The following is a 22,841-nucleotide window of genomic DNA, read 5'->3' as shown; positions in this document are numbered from 1 at the left end:
ATCAAAGCATGGTATCTACCCCAAAATGGTATCGGGGGGAAAAACAAGGCCTTACACAGCCCCATGTCCTGAAAACTGACAGCGTTATGGGCCTCGGATAATGGCAACACAAGCAAAATCCTTTTTTTTATTTATTTTTACCACGTAAATCAAAAAAAACCTATACAGTTTTAGTATGTGCAGGCTCGTACTGACCTGGAGAGTCATATTGCATATTGTTTTACCATATAATACACATGGTAAATTAAAAAAAAATAAGAGAAATTATTGTGATTGAACTTTTTTTTTTTTTTTTTGCAATTTCAAGGCACTTGGATTTTTTTTTTCCGCACTTTCCAGTGCATTACTTGATGCAGTTAGTGGGGTCAATCAGTCTAACTCGTCTCGCCAAAGACGAACCCTCATACAGCTATGGGGACAAAAAAAAAAATTATTGCTCCCGGAAGCATTGAAGGTGAAAAACGGAAAATTGCCCGAACATGAAGGGGTTAATTTGTAAATTTTGTAAATTGGTAGGGGGGGATGAGAAGAGTAAGACCATGCTTATGCTAAATGCAGATCCTACTTTTCTCTGCCCGATGATTATGATAATAGCATTTTAATTATTTCTCTTTCTAGAAGGTTGATACATCTTCTTAATTTTTCTTCCTGTTTAGATGGGATTTGCTGGGATTGCTGTCGGTGCTGCTATGGTAAGTGGATAAGCTTTTTGCCATCAGATGCATACAGTAAGTGAATGCGCGTGTGTATATAATTTATATGTATAATTTATATGTATAATTTTCCATGTATAACAGGCTGGGTTGAGGCCAATCTGCGAGTTCATGACTTTCAACTTCTCCATGCAAGCCATCGATCAAGTGATTAACTCTGCTGCTAAAACCTATTACATGTCTGCGGGCCTCGTGCCTGTCCCCATTGTGTTCCGGGGGCCCAATGGCGCGTCAGCTGGCGTCGCTGCCCAGCATTCCCAATGCTTTGCCGCCTGGTACGGACACTGCCCTGGATTGAAGGTGGTGAGCCCCTGGAACGCCGAAGATGCTAGAGGTCTTATGAAAGCTGCGATCAGAGATGATAACCCAGGCGAGTTTTCTGGTAGTCTGCCATTGCTCTGCTGTGGTCTTGTAGCCATGCTGACCTTTTCCCGTAACTTTCAGTGGTCGTACTGGAGAACGAGCTGATGTACGGCGTCCCCTTTGAACTATCTGATGACGTCCTATCTAAAGACTTTGTTATTCCTATTGGAAAGGCAAAGATAGAGCGACAAGGTAAGTTTAGATTGTTTTTTTTTTGTTTGTTTTTTTTCGTCTTTACCTTACAGGTGGCTGGTAAAAGTTTGGGCACCCCTGCTCAAAATGACTGTTATTGTGAATAGTTAAGAGAGTTCAAGATGAGATGATCTGTTGCTAAAGTTTTGGCACCCTTCATGTTTAGTACCTAGTAGCGCCCCCTTTTGAAAGCATCACAGCTTGTAAACGCTTTTTGTAGCCAGACAAGGGTTTCAATTCTTGTTTGAGGGATTTTCATCCATTCTTCCTTGGAAAATTCTTCCAGTTCTGTGAGTTTCCTGAGTCATCTTGCATGCTATCCACAGATTTTCAATGATGTTCACATCAGGGGAATGTGAGGGCCAGTGTAAAAGCTTCAGCTTGTGCCTTTTGAGGTCTATTGTGGATTTTGATGTGTTTAGGATCATTATCCATTTGTAGAATCCATCCTCTTTTCACCTTCCAACTTTTTTACAGATGTTATGTTTGCATAAAGAATTTGTTGAAATTTCATTGAATCCATTCTTCCCTCTACCCGTGAAATGTGCCCCGTGCCATTGGCTGCAACACAACCCCAAAGCATGATTGATCCACCCCCATGCTTAATGGTTGGTTAGATGTTCTTTATCGGTCGTCCATGACAGCACCACCTGAGAGGGGATCCGCCCTTCAGGAACAGGAAACCTACAGATACAAAAGGGCGGCACCTCTCCCATGCATCAGTTGGTTTCCTGTTCCTAGAGGACGGGACTTCCTTCAGATCGTCCATCATGGAGTCTCCGAGGGATTCCCAGGCCGGCTGACCGACCCAGGTAGCGAGGGGGTCTCCTACCTCGGTCAAGCTCGGGTTCCTGGAAGCGCCACGGTGGGGCCTGGTAGGTCACCACGACGGTGGTGAGAGCAGGTGGAGCCAGGGGTCCGGTGGACAGCCACCTCCATGTTGCCGCACCAGGAGGTATGTATGTCCCGGGCCCCTCCTGGTGCGCTCTCCCCGTGGTCCGCTCTCTCTCTTCCGGCCGGGCCGGCGGTGGTGCCCGGTTGGCGGGTGCAGGTCGGCGCGCGTGGGGGCTGTGGCCTGGCCTGAGCCGGGGGCGCCGTGCCGGCTCCTTCTGCGCGTCCCCGCAGGCCTCAGACGGGCGGCGGAAGTGACGCGGCGGAGGGGGCGGGGCCGGGGACGCTGAAACCGGAAGTCGGGTGCCGGCCGGCTTCCGGCGCGCGCACGGCGGTACTGGGCGGCGCAAGGTGGGGGGGGGGGTCAATGACCGGAGCTTGCGGGGGGGTCCCGGGTGGGAGGTGCGCGCCAGAACCCTGCTGACCCGGACAAGGAGGCCTTAAAAGGCAGGAGGTGACGCTGCTGGGGTGCTTCTGAAGGCCAGCGATGGATACGACAGAAGCCCCCATAGAGCAGCTGGACGAGGTGCAGGAGCACCCACAGAAACAGGCCACAGTGAAACCACATGCGAGTGGCCAGCAGAAGAAGAAACGGACGGGCGAACAAAGCCACAGAAGTTCCTCCAGGCTAAAGGACCCTCCTGCTTCCCTCTGTGATCCAGTACCTGCCTCATCTGCATGGGTAAGAGATCTCCGTGAATGTACCCTGATGCAGTGTCCCCTTATGTTTTTTCGCAGGGGAGGAAAGCTACGGGAAAACAGAAGCACAGGGAATGTGCCCTCTCTAGTTACCCCTTGCCGGACGGCCACCCTAAAAAGTTGTGTCAGCCATGCGTGAGACAAACGGTAGGGGTGGAAGGGGACGTTGGCCCTGGGGTAGATTGACAGGCCCTTACACTCTCCCCCGTCCATATAGGTAGCGGAAGAAACGCCGGACTTCACCACAAGCCTGAGGGACATAATCAGGACAGAGATAAAGGCCCTATCTAAAAAGGATTCCTCTAAGGGAAGAGAATGTAGTTTCTCAGGTTCAGAGTCCTCGACCGCCCTAAGGATCGATGACTCTTCAGATTCCCCGGCCTCCACTTCGTCTTCTTCGGAGGAAGACTCGAGTGGATTCTGCTTCCCCTTAGACCAGATGGATAAGCTAGTTAAAGCAATAAGGTCCACCATGGGGGTAGCAGACACAAAACCGGAACTTTCAGCTCAGGACGTGATGTTCGGGGGTCTAGATCCCAGGAAGCGGAAGGCCTTTCCATTAAATGATAAGGTCCAGAGCCTAATAGATAGGGAATGGAAGAGACCTGAAAAAAGAGGCTCCTTACCTCCGGCCTTCAAGCGGAGGTACCCGTTTGACGACCCAGTGGTAAACAGATGGGATAAAGCCCCTAAACTGGATGCGGCAGTAGCCAAAGCCTCCAAAGAATCCTCCATTCCCTTCGACGACATGGCCTCCTTAAAAGACCCGCTAGATAAGAAAGCAGACTCCTTTTTGAAGGGAACTTGGGAGATGTAAGCAGGTGCTCTAAGACCAGCGATAGCAGCCACATGTACGGCCAGATCCATGATGGTCTGGCTAGACCAATTGGATTCCCAACTAAAGGACGGAGTCTCAAGAGCTTCTATCCGGAAAACGCTGCCAATCATCCAAAGTGCAGCAGCTTTTTTGGCGGATGCTTCAGCGGACTCTGCGAGGATGGCAGCCAGAACTGCGAGTTTATCTAACGCAGCTCGAAGGGCCCTTTGGTTAAAATGCTGGCCGGGAGATATCCAGGCCAGATCACGACTCTGCTCCATTCCATGTGAGGGTGAATATCTGTTTGGCCCAGTCTTGGATGAACTCTTAGAGAAAGCCGGGGATGATAAAAAGAAGTTCCCCAGTCTACCGAATCCTTCTTACAGACGTCCCTTTACCAGGAAAGGCTATTTCCGTAGAAGGCCGTCCAGAGATCAGGGCAGATGGGAGGACAAAAGAAGGAGAGGTACAGGTTTCATGTTCGGAGGAGGGGGGCGTCAAGAAGGTCCAGCACGTGACACTAAAAAACCGCCCCAATGACTAGTTACCCCGGTAGGGGGGAGACTAGCTGCCTTCTACCCAGCCTGGTCCTTGATTTCCAATAGTAAATGGATACTGGGGGTGATAGCTGCGGGTCTACGCCTAGAATTCTCCCGGGTCCCCCAAGATCGATTTAAAGTCACCCCGCTCAGGTCTTCCACACCAGAACAAGCTGCCCTGGAGGCCGAGGTGCATGATCTCTGCCGTAAGAGGGTCCTAACGGTGGTCCCAGAGGGAGAAACGGGGAAAGGGTTCTACTCCCCCCAACCCCCCCCCCCCCCCGTTCCTGGTCCGCAAACCAGACGGGTCCTTCAGGACTATAATAAACCTTAAATCCCTCAACGAATTCCTGGTCATACGCCCGTTTAAGATGGAGACAATTAAATCAACAATAAAATTACTGTTTCAAAACTGTTTTATGGTGGTGTTAGATTTAAAAGACGCTTACTACCATATTCCCATTCATGCAGCTCATCAGCGGTTTCTCAGTGGCGGTTCAGCTGGATGGGTCAGTCCAACATTTGCAATATGCGGCCCTCCCCTTTGGGGTGGCAGTCGCTCCCCGTGTGTTTACCAAAGTAGTAGCGGAAGTTATGGCCCATCTACGTGAATCGGACATTCTGGTGATCCCCTACTTAGATGACTTCCTGATCGTAGGGAAAACATTGTCTGGAACAACTACAAAGGGCAATGTCTGCCCTAGAGGGGTTAGGATGGCTGCTTAACATTAAAAAGTCTCGGTTACAGCCGGTGAGAGTCCAACAATTCTTGGGCCTGATCGTAGACTCTGAGAAACAGGAATGTCGTCTGCCCCCGGAGAAGCTTGTTCGCCTACACTATGAGGTCCTGAACGCTTCCAATAACCCTACCATGTCCCTCATGAAAGCCATGTCCCTTCTGGGTTCCCTCTCGTCCTGTATCCCGGCAGTCCAGTGGGCACAGTTTCATACAAGAAAACTGCAGGGCGAGGTCTTAAGGCATCAGAGAATCCTTGAGGGTTACTTAGAGGGCCAGCTAACCTTGTCCCGAAACACAAGGGAGTCCCTAGAGTGGTGGCTAGTCAAGGAAAATTTATCCAAAGGGGTCCCCTGGGAGTATGACATATCCCGCATAATCACCACGGATGCTAGCCCTTCCGGTTGGGGGGCTCATATGGGTGAGATTCTGGTACAGGGCCTATGGGAGCATCATCAGATAGAAATGTCATCTAATCTGAAAGAGTTGACAGCGGTAGAGCAGGCAGCTAAGGAGCTACTTGTGTATCTACAGGGCCATCATGTGCGAGTGTTCTCCGACAATCAGGTCACCGTGGCTTATATCAACCACCAAGGCGGGACTCGTTCCAAACCCCTGATGAATGTGGCAGAGCGGCTATTCCGGCTAGCAGAGCAGCATTTTCAATCTTTAACAGCTCTACATATAAAAGGGAAGGAAAATATCACTGCAGATTTCCTAAGCCGCAATCCACTAAAACAAGGAGAATGGTCCCTAAGCACCTCCATCTTCGACCTAATTGTACAAAAATGGGGACAACCAGAGGTAGACCTCTTCGCTACCAGGGAAAACAGAAAATTAAAACAATTTTGCTCCCTAAATCCCAGAGAGAACCCCCTGGCGGTAGATGCCTTTCTGATAAAGTGGGACTTCGGGCTAGCATACGCCTTCCCTCCCCTATCGCTACTACCCCTGGTGATGAAGAAAATCAGGAGAAGACAGAGCAAGGGTGATAGTTATCGCTCCATTTTGGCCCAGGAGGGCTTGGTTTTCTTGCCTCAGGACCATGTCGGTGTCCGACCCTTGGGTCTTTCCGGACATCCCGGATCTCCTATCCCGGGGCCCAGTGTTCCATCCTCAGGTGGCTGGCCTACATCTGACGGCGTGGAGTTTAAACGGACACTGCTGAGAGAAAAAGGCTTCTCCCCAGACCTGATTAACACCCTACTTAAAAGTAGAAAAGTCATCACTACCAAAATCTATGTCAGAATTTGGAAAAAATTCCTGCAGAACTCTGGAGTGGTCGCTGGCACTTCAGCACCTGTAAACCAAATCTTAGAGTTTCTTCAGAAAGGTCTGGATATGGGGCTCTCCACTACCCTTAAAGTACAAGTATCAGCCTTGGGGGCCCTCTTTAGCTGCAACATCGCGGGTAGTTACTGGATCAGTAGATTCATTAAGGCAGCAGGTAGATCCAGGCCAATAGCGAAAGATAGATTCATGCCGTGGGACTTGAACCTAGTCCTCACGGCTATGACAGAAGCACCATTCGAACCCATCTCATCAGCTTCCATAAAAAACCTGTCCCTCAAAGTAGCCTTCCTGGTAGCTCTAACCTCAGCTCATAGGGTAAACGACATCCAGGTATTATCTAGACGTCCTCCTTATATACAGTTCAAGGACGATAGGGTAATACTCAGACCTGATCCGGCGTATTTACCTAAGGTAGTTTCCAGCTTTCATAGGACACAGGAGATAGTCCTTCCATCTTTCCTCCCTAATCCAGCTAATGAGAAGGAAGAGAAACTTCACACCTTGGATGTTAGAAAATGCCTCATAGAATATCTGGCAGTTACCGATCCCTGGAAAAAAGATAATGCCCTGTTTGTCTCTCATCAAGGCCCTAGGAAAGGTTGTAGAGCGTCAAAAAGTACACTAGCCAGGTGGGTTAGAGAAGCCATCTCAATAGCATACACCTCAAAAGGCAGGTCGCCACCCCGGAAGCTGAGGGCGCATTCCACCAGAGCCATGGCGACCTCGTGGGCTGAAAGATTAGAAGTGTCCATTGACCAGATATGTAAGGCGGCTACTTGGTCCTTTCCGAGCACCTTTTATAGTCATTATAGGCTAGACTTGGGTGCTTCCACAGACCTCTCTTTTGGTATAAGGGTACTGCAGGCTGTAGTCCCTCCCTAAATAGTTTTACTCTCTGTAATTCTCTCAGGTGGTGCTGTCATGGACGACCGATAGTCTTAGTTACTCACCGGTTAACGGTGTTTTTCGGAGTCCATGACAGCACCCGTTCCCTCCCTTTAGTTTAAATTTGGGTGTGCACTTCTTCCTCTTTTATGTACACTGGTAAGGAATAGTTGTGTAAAAGTATTGTATATAAATTTTGCCATTAACCATTGTGGTCCTCTTGTGCTCTGTAATCCAACTGATGCATGGGAGAGGTGCCGCCCTTTTGTATCTGTAGGTTTCCTGTTCCTGAAGGGCGGATCCCCTCTCAGGTGGTGCTGTCATGGACTCCGAAAAACACCGTTAACCGGTGAGTAACTAAGACTTTTCCTGAAATTGTCCTATTTTTTTTTTTTTTCTCCACACATACCTTTTAATCATTGCAGCCAGAGAGTTCTATTTTAACCTCATCAGTGCATAGGACTTGTTTCCAAAATACATCAGGCTTGGTTAGATGTTCTTCTGCACACTTGTGATGCTGAATTTTATGGTGAAGATGCAGAAGAGGTTTTCTTCTGATGACTCTTCCATAAAAGTCATATTTTGTGCAGGTGTCTATGAACAGTTAGAACAATGTACCACCATTCCAGAGTCTGCTAAATCTTTGTGAAGGTCTTTTAGTCGAGCGATGGTTCTGATTTGCCGGTCTAACAACAATCCTACGAGCAGCTCTCTGAAATTTTGCTTGGTCTTCCAGACTTTATCCTGACCTTCACTGTTCCTGATAACTACCATTTTTTAATTACATTTTGAACTGAAGAAAAGGCAACTTGAAAACGCTTTATTTTCTTATAGCCTTCTCCTGCTTTGTGGACCTCCAACCATTTTCAATTTCAGAGTGCTAGGCAGCTGCTTAGAACACCCATGGCTGCTGGTTTTTGGCACAGGGTTAGAGGAGGCTGGTTTGTATAAAACTGGGGAATTTGCATCACTTGGCCTTTCCTAAATGATAGTGAACAAGCCATAACCCTAACAGGCTAATTATGGTCTGAAACCACGGTCAAAGTTATGTGACCACACAAATCTCCAAACTTTTGCATTGGCACATTTTCCTTTTTGTAATTTTTAAAATGAAAAGGATTATGTATACTTTTTTGCCTTATGTACACTTTTTTACCTTATGTACAAATGAATGTGTCATCTTTACATTCCTTTTAGAGATCATTTCATCTTCAAAATTACTGTTATTGTGAACAGTTATCCAAGTTGACCAGGGGTGCCAAACTTTTACATGCCACTGTATATTCATGGAAAAATTAAAGCAGTCCACATACATCAGCTGTCCGCTATCTCCACCGAGACCTCCACACACAGAAATGCTGAGCATTTGTGTAATCTCAGACAGCCGCTGCCAGGCTCCTCTGGCAGCCGCTTATCTCCTTGCCGAATAAAAGGATCGAGTGTTGAAAATCAAACAGCTGGCTCCTTCTCTGGTCGAACGATCCCGTTGAAAACGTCGGGTTTAGACGTCTTCTATCTAAAGTGTATCAGAACCTTTACACCAGCACCTTGGCAGAGGATGGGATGGACGTGGTGCATGCGGAGCGCAGTTTCTGCAGACTCAACCTTTTCAACATATAGACTTCAGATAATATTGATTGTACCAACACAAAGTAATGTTTCTGACGCTCCCATCATTTAGACTTTTGCAGTCTAGCAGTTGTTTTTCTGTGTATGTATGATATGTAACCTTACCCCTCTTTCCCCATACAGGTAGTCAGATTACTATGGTCTCCCATTCACGATCCGTCGGACATTGCTTAGAGGCTGCCAACGTGCTGTCCAAGGAGGGAATTGATTGCGAGGTAAATGATTTAATCATAACTAGAGTTGAGCGACTTTGGTCGGATCGGGTTTCGTGAAACCCGAATGAAACAAAATAAGTTTCAGATGAAACTCGTCCGACTAGAGCAAAAAAAGTCGGAGTTTCGTCCGACTTTTATTTCCCATTGACTTGCATTGGGGTCGGGTTTCGGACGAAACTCCAACTTTGTTTTGCTCTAGTCGGACGAGTTTCATCTGAAACTTATTTTGTTTCATTCAGGTTTCACGAAACCCGATCCGACCAAAGTCGCTCAACTCTAATATAACGATTGGTAACTGCATATATTTTAATGTGCTCTTTCTCCAAGGAATGTCACCTATGTAGATGTGGCTTTATACTGCTATTGATTGCACTTTGATTGCTAAGCTTACTCCTTACCATCCATATGTTGTAATTGCTACCAAGGTAATGCGTTTAACACCTAATGCTTGTTTTTAAGTGATTTAAAGACACCAACCCCAATATTAAGGCATTTTTCTTGTACATTCCTGTACTAAAAAAATGCATCTTTTAAAGGGAACCTGTTTAGTATAATTGTCTTAACTAGTGGTCTGGCTGTATAGATCTTAAAAGAACAATAAATGATACTTGTAGTAATCCGATGTGCCAGCGCTGAGAAATTGAGCTTTGAAGACCCCTGCAATTTAGTTTGGAAATGCATTGGGTTCATGCCACATAATAGGTACGTTGACGCCCCCCCAATGCATTTTCAGGATAGTTTGGCATTTGGCTTCAGAGTTTAATTTTTCAGCACTGATGCATCGTGTTATTATAAGAGGGCGATCTATTTTATTGTTCTATGAGCCTTACTGCCAGACGACTAGTTTAATTAGTAGAATCGTCCTGACAGGTTCCCTATAGCAATCGTCTCTTCAAATTATCAATGGATTAAACTCCCATGTTTCTATAAAGGTTATCAATTTGCGCACCATTCGGCCAATGGACACTGAAACCATTGAAGCCAGCGTTGTGAAGACAAACCATCTAGTGACTGTCGAAGGCGGCTGGCCACAATTCGGAGTTGGAGCTGAAATCTGCGCAAAGATCATGGAAGGTAAAGGAACCCTTGTTGTTGGAGAGATTTTTGTATGTGAAGGAAACTGCACCTACAAATCATATCTGTTGCTCTGACAGATCCTGCATGTCCATTAGTTATACAAATAGTCCAAAGACTTAAATGGGAGCTATGTTATGTTTCATTTTCCCTGAGGTGGTGCTCCAGGAAAAATGATCAGATAATTGTTTATTGCTGTGGTCTAAACAGCAGTTTGTTGTAAGGGAAACCTTCTCATAATGAATAGTTGCCCCTCCTTGGAGAGGATATGTCACTTGCTGAAAGAAACATTGCGTTAAATACTTTGTAAAAAAAATAAATAATAATCCCTGAGTGCCCCTGATTCTGATGCTTTTTTTCAGTTTTGCAATATGTTGCTCCTTTGCAGAGATATTCACATTTGTTTCTTTTTTAGGAGCGCAGCATGTGAAATCTCTGGTTGTAGTGTTTCTTCAGTCTTCTTTCAGGGCGTTCACTTTCACTGCTTTCTCTCAGACCCTGCCAATTACAACTCTGCAAATGATCTAGCAGTCTGACACTGCCATGTTATGATTGTCAATGTCTGGGAGCGAGCGGTGAGAAGCAAATGCTCCTCAGAGAAGAATGAAGAGACGTCCTGTTGGTCTGCAAACGGAGATTTCTCATACTGCCTCCAAAAAGGAACAAATGTGAATATCTTTGCAATGCAGCACAAACCATAAAAGTGTCAGAATCGGGAGTGCTCAGGGATTTTAACAAGGTATTTATCTAAATTTTATAGGCTATTTTCAGCCCTTAAAAGGACTTTGTCACCAGATAGACCCTGGGGGGTGCTGATGTCACATTGATATAGTGTTGAACCCTCTTAGACAAGTCCTTTTAAGAAAGTATCTATGAGATGGTCTCTGACAGGTGTCAGGGGTAGTCTCACAAGCACACCGCGCACTTGTACATGGATGTGTCTGGCATTGCATGTCGGCATCATACACTTAAGAATATATGGATACACTTTTTTTTTCCCTCAAACAGGACCTGCGTTCAATTACCTGGATGCCCCCGTATTCCGTGTGACCGGTGCCGACGTTCCCATGCCTTATGCCAAGATATTAGAAGATAACTGCATACCACAAGTGAAGGACATCATATTTGCTGTTAAAAAGACCCTCAATGTTATTTAGGTATATCTTACAGTAAAGAGGTTAAAGAGGTAACACATCTAACATCAGTACCCCCATGTTGTCTTTTGGGTACATTTTTTTAAATGTGCAATCATATTTTATGTTGGGGAAAACTGACTTAGAGGGGTTGGCCAGTGGCACTCACTTCCGCATTGAGCGGTGACGATGACGTCCGCACGACCAGCAGGTATCGTGGTCCTGTCCTGTTCATTAGACTCGGATCTGCACACGACACCTGACGGTCACGCAGACGTCCCATCTGCTAATTGGGGATGTGACTTCATCGGAGCCATTTGCCTACTAATATGGAAGTGAACAGCATAGGCCAATCCTTTAAGACAAAGGGTCTGTACTAGGTGTCTTATCATATGCAGTCGCTTTAAGACACTCCACCAAGTTTATCATATTCTGGAGATGTGTTACAGCGCAGACAATATTTATTAGAAATCACCCATACGTCCATATAAACTCAGAGGTCCACACATTGTGACTGAGGACATCTACAATATTGCTTTGTATACAAATAAAAGCTGGAATTTATTTAGTTTTGGGGTGGGTCCTTTTTTTTTTCTTCTCATTGAGGCTACCGTAGTTAACAAAGAAATTACAAGTTGAGATGAGCGGTTGTGCTTGGATAAGGCGTTATCCGAGCATTCTCGGGTACTAACAGAGTGTCTTTGAGTTGCTCGAAAAATGTTAAGAGTCCCTGCGCCTGCCTGATAATTCCAATTAAGATTCCTTTATATGATAAACTCACACAAGACCAAAGTTTGGGTTTATTATTTTTAATAAAAATATGACTGAATATACATTGTATTACTGAGCCTGATAATCATACACTAGATCCCTCTGAAAACAATTTAAAGTGCAAAAAAGAAATTAAAAAAAAAAAAAAAATTCTTTGCCGGCTGTACCTTCCATCTTCTCCTCTGCCCACATCGTGTAACGGATTTTGGTAATATACTGAACACTGTAAACACGTGTGACTGTCCTAATGGAAATATTAAAACTGCTAAATCGATAAATCACGCCGCCTGGCGCCATCTTGGAATGTGTTATGTTCTAGATCCTCCCAACACGTTTCCCAGGGCTGGAGCTATAATCAGGGGTAAATGGGTCAATCACAGAAGTCGAGTGATGCCTTTTGTTACAAGCGGGTGTGAAAAATGCGGCCCTACAATCTGCGGATGCGGTGCGTTAGATGCAAAAAATGTCATCAGAAAATGATCCAATTATTTAAATCGATGTTTTGAAATTATTTAACTTTTTTCAAATCGCAGATGATATTTAATGTAAAAATATGTGGCATTGGCTGCTACCTATTGGTAGCAATACAATGATTAATGTACTGACTGCCCAAAGGTAATTAAGAAGGGAGGGGGAGGAGGTGATCTGTGATATCCTCTATTGTGAATGGTGAATCCTTTGTTAGCTAATGTAGAAGAAGGTAATATTTTATAATTCTGTGGTGATAATGAGACTGTTGTTCCTTGAAGGAAGTAAGGCCCCGATTCTTCAAACACTGAGAAGTTGCAAAAAAAAAATAAGTGTGCAACTCGCCAGGTACGTGCCAGTTTTGGGATAAGTCAGTACGTGGTTACACCCGCCAAACTCAATCGCATTGGTGTTTCTTATGCTAGAAACGTTACTCCGGTCCCTGGCTGGAGCAAGCTTTCTGGCACAGTACACACCACTGCTGAGACGTACCCAATTTATTAAGGAGCTTGCACGTCTTAGTGAATTTGGGGCTTCTTATTCACGTACAGCGCCAGTCTTCATGAATCGGGGCCTGAGAGTCTAATATTAGGCCGGTGTAAATATTATACTTTCTGATGAAACCTTCCTTTTAAAGGAGTATTCCCATCAAAGACATTTGTGGAATAGCTGCAGACTGTGCCTGCAGGACCTCCATCTTGCCTGGTGCATCTGTCTCAGAGAAGGCAAATAAAACTTTTAAGTCTTGCCCAGATCCACCTTTTAAAAAGTGCAGTAAAAAGTCCCCGAATGTCCTTTCATTACTGGTATATAACCTGTGGATGAAGCTGCCGCTGAGAGTCCCTGTGCCAGGATGGTGAGGACTCCATATGTGAAGGCAGCAAACCATGACCAGTCTTCAATTTACAGGTAAAATTATTATTTTCTATTTAATTTCCTCATCTGATAGGTGGTCTGCAAGGCATGTTTACTAGGAGAGTCTGGATCTCTACTTTCCTACTATTAACCTTCCTTAAAATGTAAGGGGTTCTCTTTACCGAAAGCAGGCTATTCAGCGGTAAGTCGTGACCGGACGGTGTGCATCCACATTCAGCTGATCCGGGGGGCGCTGTGGTCCGTCGTCACTGCTTTCTTCAGCCCTCCTTTCTTGAAGCTCTGGATGGAGTGGAGAAGGGCACCACGGTCTGTACCGTTTACAGCGGGCACGGCCAAGTCAGTTGGAACATCTTTACTTGAAGGAGAAACGGGCGCGAATAGTGGAGGAGGCGGCGGGGGGGCCGGTATCGCAAATGTAGACGTTCCTTAATTAAACAGAAAAAAAATAAAATTAGCGTTGAATAGCGGTGGTATTTTCTCTAGTATAGCGCTAATGCCAAATGTTCTAGAACTCTGACCGGTCTAGCTGCCAGAGGCTTGGTAATAACGTGATCTTGGATGGAGGTGGAGTGTTTTTGTTTTTTTTACATCTAATCATAATTAGATTATATTTCTCCTCTTGTAATTTTTATCATTCTAAATTCACAGGTAAAATGTGTCTTCAGTGAATACAGACTTTCCCCATTACTGAGATGACACTTGGTGCTCATAAAATTCCATGGAAAACTTGCAGCATGTCTGTCTGTCTCCTCCTCCTCCATAGACTTTTAAAAGCACCAACTGTCATCCCCTATCTCACTAATGGCAAAATGTGTCTATGCTGAATACTGATTTTACCCTGAATTTAGCATTGAATTGAGTCCAGGAGGAGAAAGAAGCAGATTGCTCTGATTAAGATAAACAGTTTCTTATTTTTCATGTGGACGACTGATTTATGAGAAATAAAAACAATGGTGACTCTTTAAGAATCAAAGATCACACGCAGTGTCCTAAATGAGAATTTCAGCTGCTTACCTCATATCAGGCCATTAGATTTTAATATAAGAAAACAGCTAGAAAATCAATATGGGTGGAATACTGGGGAAAAAAAAACCCATTGAGGGTGTGTGCGGATTCTGCTGCGGTGTACAGTACCATAATATCCTATGGGAAATAGAAACCGCAGTGCAGACGGTGCGGATTTTTCCGTGCGGATTTGCTGCGGTTTCTAATCTGCAGAAAGAATTGACATGTCAATTCTTTCTGCGGATTCCGCTGCGGTTTACCATCTCCTCCATTGTAGAGGTGAAAAACCGCAGGTCTTTTGACCTGCGGATTTTGCAAAATCCGCGCGGATCAATCCGCAGCAGAATCCACAGCGTGTGCACACACCCTAAACGAAATATTTGGAAAAATAAAGGCACCCTTTAAGATAGCGCCACACTTGGACACAGGCTGTCTGTAGTAGTGCAGCTTAGCCACACTCGCTTGAATGTGGTGCAGCTGCAATACCAGACACAACGCATGGACGAGAGCGGTGCGGTTTTGGTAAAAATGACGGCAGTGGCGCCGCCAACCACAATGTGTATCGGAGCGCTCCAATACATACAACACCCTTAAAAGGTACGGACGGTCGGGGCTATTGGAACCTAGGTGCAATATCACATTACAACCTATGGTTCTTTTTTTTTTTTTTAGGTGGCGGGACAAAACCCTTTTTGTGCCTGAATTTTGGTGCGTTTTAACACAGTGGTCATGAAATAAATGAAGCTGTCATCAGACCGATGATCATATGAAAAAGCCCTAATATGAAGATACACAGAAACAAACTACCCCCAGTATATGGTTTGCAATAAATGAATGGGGGCATCGGTAGCACCATACAGAAGTGCACCCCCACCCCCATATCCTCAGAAAGGGTTGGAAGCATCACTACTATAGGGGGATAGTACTGCCAACACTTGCAGGGAGCATCTATGTTCTCTCCGTTTACAATAGTTTCCCCCCACGCTACCAGAAACGGATTACCTGGACTGTGTAATCACTTTATAATGGTCTGCAGAGCCTTTGCACAATGTGTCAACCCCCGTATGGAGCTCAGACTGGCAAAAAAAACCACCAAAAATATATTGTGCAGAAAAAAAAGTGCCATTTCTAGGAGTTTGAAACCTGAAAATTTCTCAACGAATTGGCATTTAAATGTTCACCTGCTGGAGTAGGAGCAGATCCAGCATGGAGGCGGAGGACTGGAGTAGGACAGCAGACGGTGAAGGCGTTTCGATAGAGGTCTGGTCAGACGCCGGACTGTACCCAGTCAAAAGGTGAGTTTAAAGAGAGGATCTCTGCTCCTTATAGTGGTATTATGATGTAGATATACTAGTGTGTGTATAATGTATAATAATTATTTATACTATACAGTCCCTGACAGACGTTATGTCGCTTATCCGTGTTATGTAACAAAGCTTATAACCTGACGTTAAATTCATCTATTGGTCGTATAAATTATTCTTTTGAAAGCTGAAACCCTCTGAAATGTGGTTTAGGCTAAGAAAATAAATTGGCATCAAAGCAGAAATATTGATCATTTAATGGACACAGAATGGTCAAATTTTGGCAAGACAAAAGTTTTGTCGGCCACAGAAAGTAATGTGATATTCAAACAAATAACTTAAAATACAAATATGTTGCATAACATTGGTGAATAAAGTTGTGGTGCTATTAGAGTCATATTGAATATTTTGTGTGACTTCCATGAGCTTGAAGGACTGCATCCATGCGGTTCAACAATGATTCATACAATTTATTAATGAAGTCATCAGGAATAGCACAGAATGCAGTCTTACATGCCTCCCAGAGTTCATCTAGATTCTTTGGTTTTTGTCTTCCAAGCTTCCTCTTTCATCCTACCCCAAACATGCTCAATGATGTTCATGTCTGGTGACTGGGCTGGCCAGTCCTTGAGCACCTTGATCTTTTTTGCCTGGAGGAACTTTGCTGTAGAGATGGATGTATGAGATGGAGCACCATCCTGCTGCAGAATTTGACCCCTTTTATGATTTGGAATATAAGAGGTAGCTAATACTTCTTGATATTTAGGCTATTGATATTGCCTTCCACCTTGCAAATGTTTCGCACACCCCCATACTGAATGTAACCCCAGACCATGATCTTTCCACCACCAAATTTAACTTTTCTGGGTGTATTTTGGATCCATACGGGCTCCAGTAGATTGCCTGCAGTATTTGCAGCAGCTGTGGTGGAATCCTACTGAAGATTCATCAGAGAAATATACCTTCTGCCACTTTTCCAGCGTCCATCTCATTTGCAGGCTGTGGGACTTTGCAAATGCCACACGGTTTTTTTTATTAGCCTTTTGTTTAGTGCTGGCTTCTGGGCACTGATTCGACCATGGAGGCCATTTCGAGACAGAATCCTACAAACTGTTCTAGCTGACACAGGGACTTGAGGTGAGCAGGCCTGTTGGAGCTCTGCTGCAGTGGAAGAAGGGTTTGCTTTGGATTTTCTAACCAACAGACGTTCCTCCTGAGCAGTTGTCTTGCGGGGTCTGCCGGACCTGGGCTTGTCAAACACATCTCCAGTCTCTTCAAATCTTGTACTTGACGCTGAGACACATTAAAGGTGCCAGCCACCTCTGCAGTGGATCTGGTCTTCAGCCTCTTGATAATCCAGGCTTTGGTCGCAGGGTGGATTTTTGGCATGTTGTCAGAGCTCAAGTGAAGGTCTGTGGTGCTGGGTTTCTTTTTATACACACCCACTAATTAACCGATCATTTACTGAGCACAGGTGAGGATGTAAACTAGGATTGGGTGCATTATATGACCAGGCAACAAAACTTTTGTCTTGCCAAAATGTGACCATTCTGTGTCCATTAAATGATCAATATTTGTGCATTGATGGCAATTTATTTTCTTAACCTAAACCACATTTCGGAGGGTTTCAGCTTTCAAAAGAATAATTTATACAACAAATGGACGAATTTAACGTCAGGTTATAAGCTTTTATTTACATAACATGGATAAGCGACAAAACTTCTGTCGGTGAGTGTAGATCAGTGCTTTTGAAGAGGCAAATTATTTGTAGGCCTCACAGCGCTGACATTTTAATTCTAAAGGGAATATACCATCAGAAAATGACCTATTGTTTAAAGTTATGTCTTTTTTTTTCATATTGCAATTTATTCAAAAATAACAAAATTATAAGATCTTAGACATGGGAATACCCCTTTATGTGGTAGGTGTAATACCTCCAATTAGAAATGTCGTATAGTTTTTCTGATTCACTGGGTCTCTTTCCTCATGTGCAGGCACTGCAGGACCTTGGGTGTCCATGGTTATGACCACTAGCAGCTAGGTAACTCACTATATCAGTGGTCGTAACCATGGATACCCAAGGTCCTGCAACACCTGCACATGAGAAAAGAGACACAGCGAATCTGAAAAAGTATACTCCATTTCTAATTAGATATATTTGCTAATATTAACATTACACCTACTACATAAAGGATATTGGAGATGGGACTACCCCTTTAAGTTTTGCCATTTTCAAACTGTAAACAAGGATTTATATTAGACATCCAATTCTTATACTTTCTGGAACGCCACATGGAAATTGGCAGCAACAGACCACTACAGTTAAGTAACGTCTGAGCCAAAGTATGTGATGATTATCTTCTTATCTGGGCAGATGTCATTGTAAAGGAGGAGGAGGTGAGCTGTGACATCACCTATTGGGAATGGTGACTCCTGTGTTATATACTGTATATAGAGATGTTATCTGTTAATGTAATCTGTGATAATGAAACTGCTGAAAAGTAAAGATGGGTGAACCCGAACAGAACTGTTCTGGCACGGACTTCACCAGGAAGTCAGTGTTATTGTTTGGGTTCGGCGCCCCGAACACTGGGTGTTTCTCACTCTTATCTGCATGACAGTGCAGCAAACACTGCCTCTGATCGGCGGTAATAGCCGCTCAGACAGCTGTGGTTCCCATGCTGTCAAATGACAGCGTCAGCCCACAGCTGTGATCAGAGATAAAAAGTTTACCTCCTGTCACTGGCATTGGTTGATGGGACTACAACTCCCATCAGCCTACGACCTGCTGCCGCTAATAACAGTGTGGCTGATGGGAGTACTCATCAGCCTGCACTCTAAATAAATAATTTAAAAAAACAAAAAAAATGGTTTCCCCTGTATTTTTGATAACCAGCCAGGCAAAACTGATAGCTGCGGGCTGTAACCCTCAGCTGTTAACCAATCTTGCTAATGCTATCAAGAAGAGAGGGGTTCCCACGTAGTTTTGTTTTTATAACTGTGTGGGGTGCCTCCCCCCCCCATTTTTTGACAACCAGCCTTGCTAAAGCAGATAGCTGGGGGCTGGTATTCTCAGGTTGGTAAGGGGCCACGAATATTGAGCCCGCAGCTGTCCAGAAAAGGCACATCTATTAGATGTGCCAATTCTGGCGCTTTGCCCAACTTTTGCTACTTGCCTTGTGACGGTGGCAAGTTGGGGGTTCATATTTGTGGGGTCGGTGTCGCCTTTGTATTGGACGGTGATATCAAGCCCATTGCTTAGTACTGAAGAGTTGTCTATAAGACACCTATCCATTACTAATCCTATAGTTATATAGTAAATAAACACACACCACAAGAATAAAGTCCTTTATTTAACCCCTTTCTGCCATATGACGTACTATCCCGTCCATGTGCCCTGGGACTTAATTCCCAGGGATGGGATAGTACGTCATAGCGATCAGCAGCGCCCACGTGGTGAGCGCCACTGATCGCGGCCGGGTGTCAGCTAATTATCACAGCTGACACCCGGCACAATGTGTCAGGGGCGGTCACGGACCGCCCCCGACACGTTAACCCCTTCTACACCGCGATCAAACACGATCGCGGTGTACCGGAGGTTAAAGGGAAGCATCGGCAGGGAGGGGGCTCCCTCCGTGCTTCCCTGAGCCCCCCACAGCAGCGCAATGTGCAGCGCTGCTGCGGGGGGCTCTTTCCCTACAGGCCCCCGGATCCAAGATGGCAACGGGCCTGTAGGGAGCTGACATCCTCACTGCCTGCAAAGCACAGGCATGATGAAGTCTGCGTCTATGCCTGTGACAGATCGCTGATCTGTGATGTGACAGATCAGCGATCTGTCACAGGACAGTGATGTCCCAACTGGTACAATGTAATAAAGTTTAAAAAAAAAAAAAAAAATTGCCAAATAAATTAGTAAAAAAAAAAAAATATTCCCCAATAAATTCATTTTTTGAAAATAGTCATATGTAAAAGTTTGGGCACCCCTATTAATGTTAACCTTTTTTCTTTATAACAATTTTGGTTTTTGCAACAGCTATTTCAGTTTCATATATCCAATAACTGATGGACTCAGTTATATTTCTGGATTCAAATAAGGTTTATTGTACTAACAGAAAATGTGCAATCTGTATTTTAACAAAATTTGACCGGTTTTGGTAGGTAGCGGGGGGGTCCGACTCCAGGATAAAGGCCCCCGAATCCGGCGGCGCTAGTGCGGTGGCCGGCGCGCTGCGAGGGGGGGCTGCGACCGGGGAGCGCGGTATCCCGAAGCTCCCGGGCGTCCCGCGTGACTTCCGGTCAGGCGGGGTCGCGGTGACGTCAGGGGGCAGCCGGAGGTGCTTCCGGGTCGGCGGCGCCACTGCGCAGGCGCGAGGAAAACAAGATGGCGGCGCCCATCGCAAACGCCGATGAGCGTCGGCTCTCCGGCCGGGTGCGGCGCCAGCTGGGGAAGGGAGCCCTATTAGGGGGGGAGGGGCGCGGCACGCATACTGCTGTCCGGAGGAGGGGTATATAGGCAGGACCCTGGCAGGGTGCCTTGCCTTGGCCACATTATTGCGAGCAGGAGCAGCAGCAGCAGCAATGACGGCAGCAGCGACTAACATCTCTGCCGCCCCTGGATGACCTTCGGCAGGTCAAGCAGAAAAAGAAAGTCACGTGACAGCGAACGTGCGGGACGAAGTGACCAGTCCAGTCATAAAAGCTCCTCTAAGCAGACAGGAGCATCGACTGAGAAGAATCCCCCTCCTCCTCCGGTACTTGATTGTGGCACACTGGTAAGTGATCTTCGTGAAAGTTCACTCAGTGACGGGGCCCCCCCTTCTGTGCTTTATTCTAGGGGAAGAAGGCTTCAAGTAAAACTAAACACAGGGAATGCGCATTCTGTGCATGCCCATTACCGGACTCATGCCCCCAAAAATTGTGCCCCCCCTGTATTCAGCAGACAGTGGCGGAAGAGTCGCCCGCGGTAGCAGCGAGTTTGAGAGACATTGTTAGGGCAGAAATGAAGGAAACCCTAAAGTCACTGTCCCAGCCGGAAACTATAAAGGGCGGGGTCCCGGTGGAGTCCGATTCCTCGGCGGAATGGAGGAGAAGTAGAGACTCCCAGGCTTCATCTCCCTCGTCCTCCTCAGGAGAAGAGGACTCTTGGCGGTTTTGGCTGGTCAAAGCAGTCAGAGGGACAATGGAAGTAGAGGAGCCTAAGCCCCAATTATCCATGCAGGATGTCATGTTCAGGGGGCTGGAGCAGAGGAAGCGTAGAGTCTTCCCGTTAAATCAGAAGATCCAGGATCTAATCCACAGAGAGTGGAAAAAAACGGATAAAAGAGGGTCGCTACCACCAGCCCTCAAACGCAGATATCCCTTCGACGATCCGGCAGTAAATACTTGGGACAAGGCCCCCAAATTAGATGCGGCCATTGCAAAGGCATCGAAAAGATCCTCGCTGCCCTTTGAGGACATGGGATCCCTTAAAGATCCCCTAGACAGGAAGGCAGACACCTTCCTTAAGACCAACAGTGGCGTCAACATGCACAGCCAGGTCCATGATGGTCTGGTTGGACCAGTTGGAGTCACAATTAAAACAGGGTACGTCAAGACAAACAATTCTTGGGGCCCTACCAACAATCCAAGAGGGAGCAGCCTTCCTAGCAGATGCCTCGGCGGATGCAGTAAGAATGGCAGCCAGAGCAGCAGGTCTCTCTAATGCGGCTCGTAGAGCCCTGTGGCTAAAGTGCTGGCAGGGAGACATTCAGACCAGGGCGAAGCTTTGTACTATTCCGTGTGAGGGGGAATATTTGTTCGGCGCAGTCCTGGACGAACTGCTGGGGACGACAAGAAAAAATTCCCAAATCTCTGGCCTACATCCTACCGACGCCCATTTGGTAGAAGGAGATTCGGTCAGGGGAGAAGGCGCAATTCTTCGCCTACTAGAGACCGTCCCAGATGGGAAGATAGAAGGAGAAGAGGTACGGGCTACATGTTTAGACGCTCGTCTAGAGATCAAAAGAGACAGAATCAATGACTAGCAATTCCCGTGGGGGGTAGACTATCATCCTTCCTTCTGGCATGGTCACAGATTACAAATAGTGACTGGGTGCGCAATGTAATATCCACCGGGCTTAGATTGGAGTTTACCCAGGTCCCGCGGGATACCTTTAAATCCACTCCTTTAAGATCTTCACCCCTCGAACAAGCAGCTTTAGAAGCGGAGGTCTTGAGCTTATGCCAGAAAAACGTCCTGATAGAGGTTCCAGAAGCTGAGAGAGGAAGAGGGTTCTACTCTCCCTTATTCCTGATCCAAAAACCTGATAAGACATTTAGAACGATCATTAACTTACGTTTCCTTAATGAGTTTTTGGTGAACCGTACTTTTAAGATGGAGTCCATCAATACGACAATAAAAATATTGTTTAAAGGGTGTTTTATGGCAGTCATAGATTTGAAAGATGCGTACTATCATGTACCTATCCATGCACACTTCCAGCAGTTCCTGAGGGTGGCGGTTTCAATAGACGGCACAGTCCGTCATTATCAATATAGAGCCCTTCCCTTTGGTCTCTCTGCAGCGCCCCGGGTATTTACAAAGATAGTGGCCGAAGTGATGGCGCATTTACGGGAAGTGGACATCCTGATGGTTCCATATTTGGATGATTTTTTAATTGTGGGAAAATCGGTGGGCCATTGTACATCCCAGATAGAAAGAGCTAAGTCAAGGTTAGAAAACCTCGGATGGATATTAAACTACGAGAAATCCTGACTCCAGCCCTCAAAAATACAAAAGTTTCTAGGCTTACTATTAAATTCAGAAACTCAGCAGTGTCTGTTGCCATTGGATAAAATGCAAAAGATACAGCAGCAGGTTCTTCGGGCGGTTGATAATCCTTCTATGACCCTCAGACAGGCCATGTCCCTGTTGGGATCTCTAACCTCATGCATCCCAGCAGTTAGGTGGGCACAATTCCATACTAGAGCCCTTCAGAAGGATGTCCTATTTAATAGCAGGGCCTTAAGACACTCCTTACAAGGTCAACTGTTGCTAAGCCCCTCGACTGTCACATCGCTTAGATGGTGGCTCGATGATGAGAACCTAGCCTCAGGGGTGCCCTGGATAACGCAGATAACCCGTGTTATAACCACAGACGCTAGTCCCTTCGGTTGGGGGGCCCATATGGGGGACATAGTGGTACAGGGACAGTGGGATTCGGATACGGAGATCTCATCCAACCAAAGAGAGCTATTGG

General features: G+C 45.8%; 2 protein-coding genes across 4 annotated transcripts in view; one reads left to right on the top strand and one right to left on the bottom strand.

Annotated features, from left to right (window-relative positions):
* PDHB (pyruvate dehydrogenase E1 subunit beta) overlaps positions 1-11,747 on the top strand; it is a 40,980-nt gene extending 29,233 nt beyond the window's left edge. Inside the window, exons 5-10 of the mRNA XM_073574120.1 lie at positions 657-692; positions 798-1,083; positions 1,158-1,268; positions 8,881-8,972; positions 9,905-10,046; positions 11,055-11,747. Of these exons, the coding sequence (XP_073430221.1) occupies positions 657-692; positions 798-1,083; positions 1,158-1,268; positions 8,881-8,972; positions 9,905-10,046; positions 11,055-11,203 (816 nt within the window). The 3' untranslated portion in view covers positions 11,204-11,747. The remainder of the gene's footprint in view (positions 1-656; positions 693-797; positions 1,084-1,157; positions 1,269-8,880; positions 8,973-9,904; positions 10,047-11,054) is intronic.
* Positions 11,748-11,972: 225 nt separating this feature from the next.
* The window catches only part of LOC141088196 (PX domain-containing protein kinase-like protein), a 29,517-nt gene continuing 18,648 nt past the window's right edge, over positions 11,973-22,841 (bottom strand). For all 3 annotated transcript variants that reach the window (XM_073574125.1, XM_073574124.1, XM_073574123.1), the window contains one exon: positions 11,973-13,719. Coding sequence is in view for 1 of the 3 variants with exons in the window: in XM_073574123.1 (XP_073430224.1) it covers positions 13,508-13,719 (212 nt within the window). In the remaining 2 variants the exon portion in view is untranslated. The remainder of the gene's footprint in view (positions 13,720-22,841) is intronic.

The sequence above is a fragment of the Dendrobates tinctorius genome, unplaced genomic scaffold, assembly GCF_039654945.1.
Source record: "Dendrobates tinctorius isolate UK_male_01 unplaced genomic scaffold, ASM3965494v1 ptg000038l, whole genome shotgun sequence".
NCBI classification, from domain to species: domain Eukaryota; kingdom Metazoa; phylum Chordata; class Amphibia; order Anura; family Dendrobatidae; genus Dendrobates; species Dendrobates tinctorius.
The sequence above is the reverse complement of the archived record's forward strand: the minus strand, read 5'-3'. Positions and strand labels throughout refer to the sequence as shown.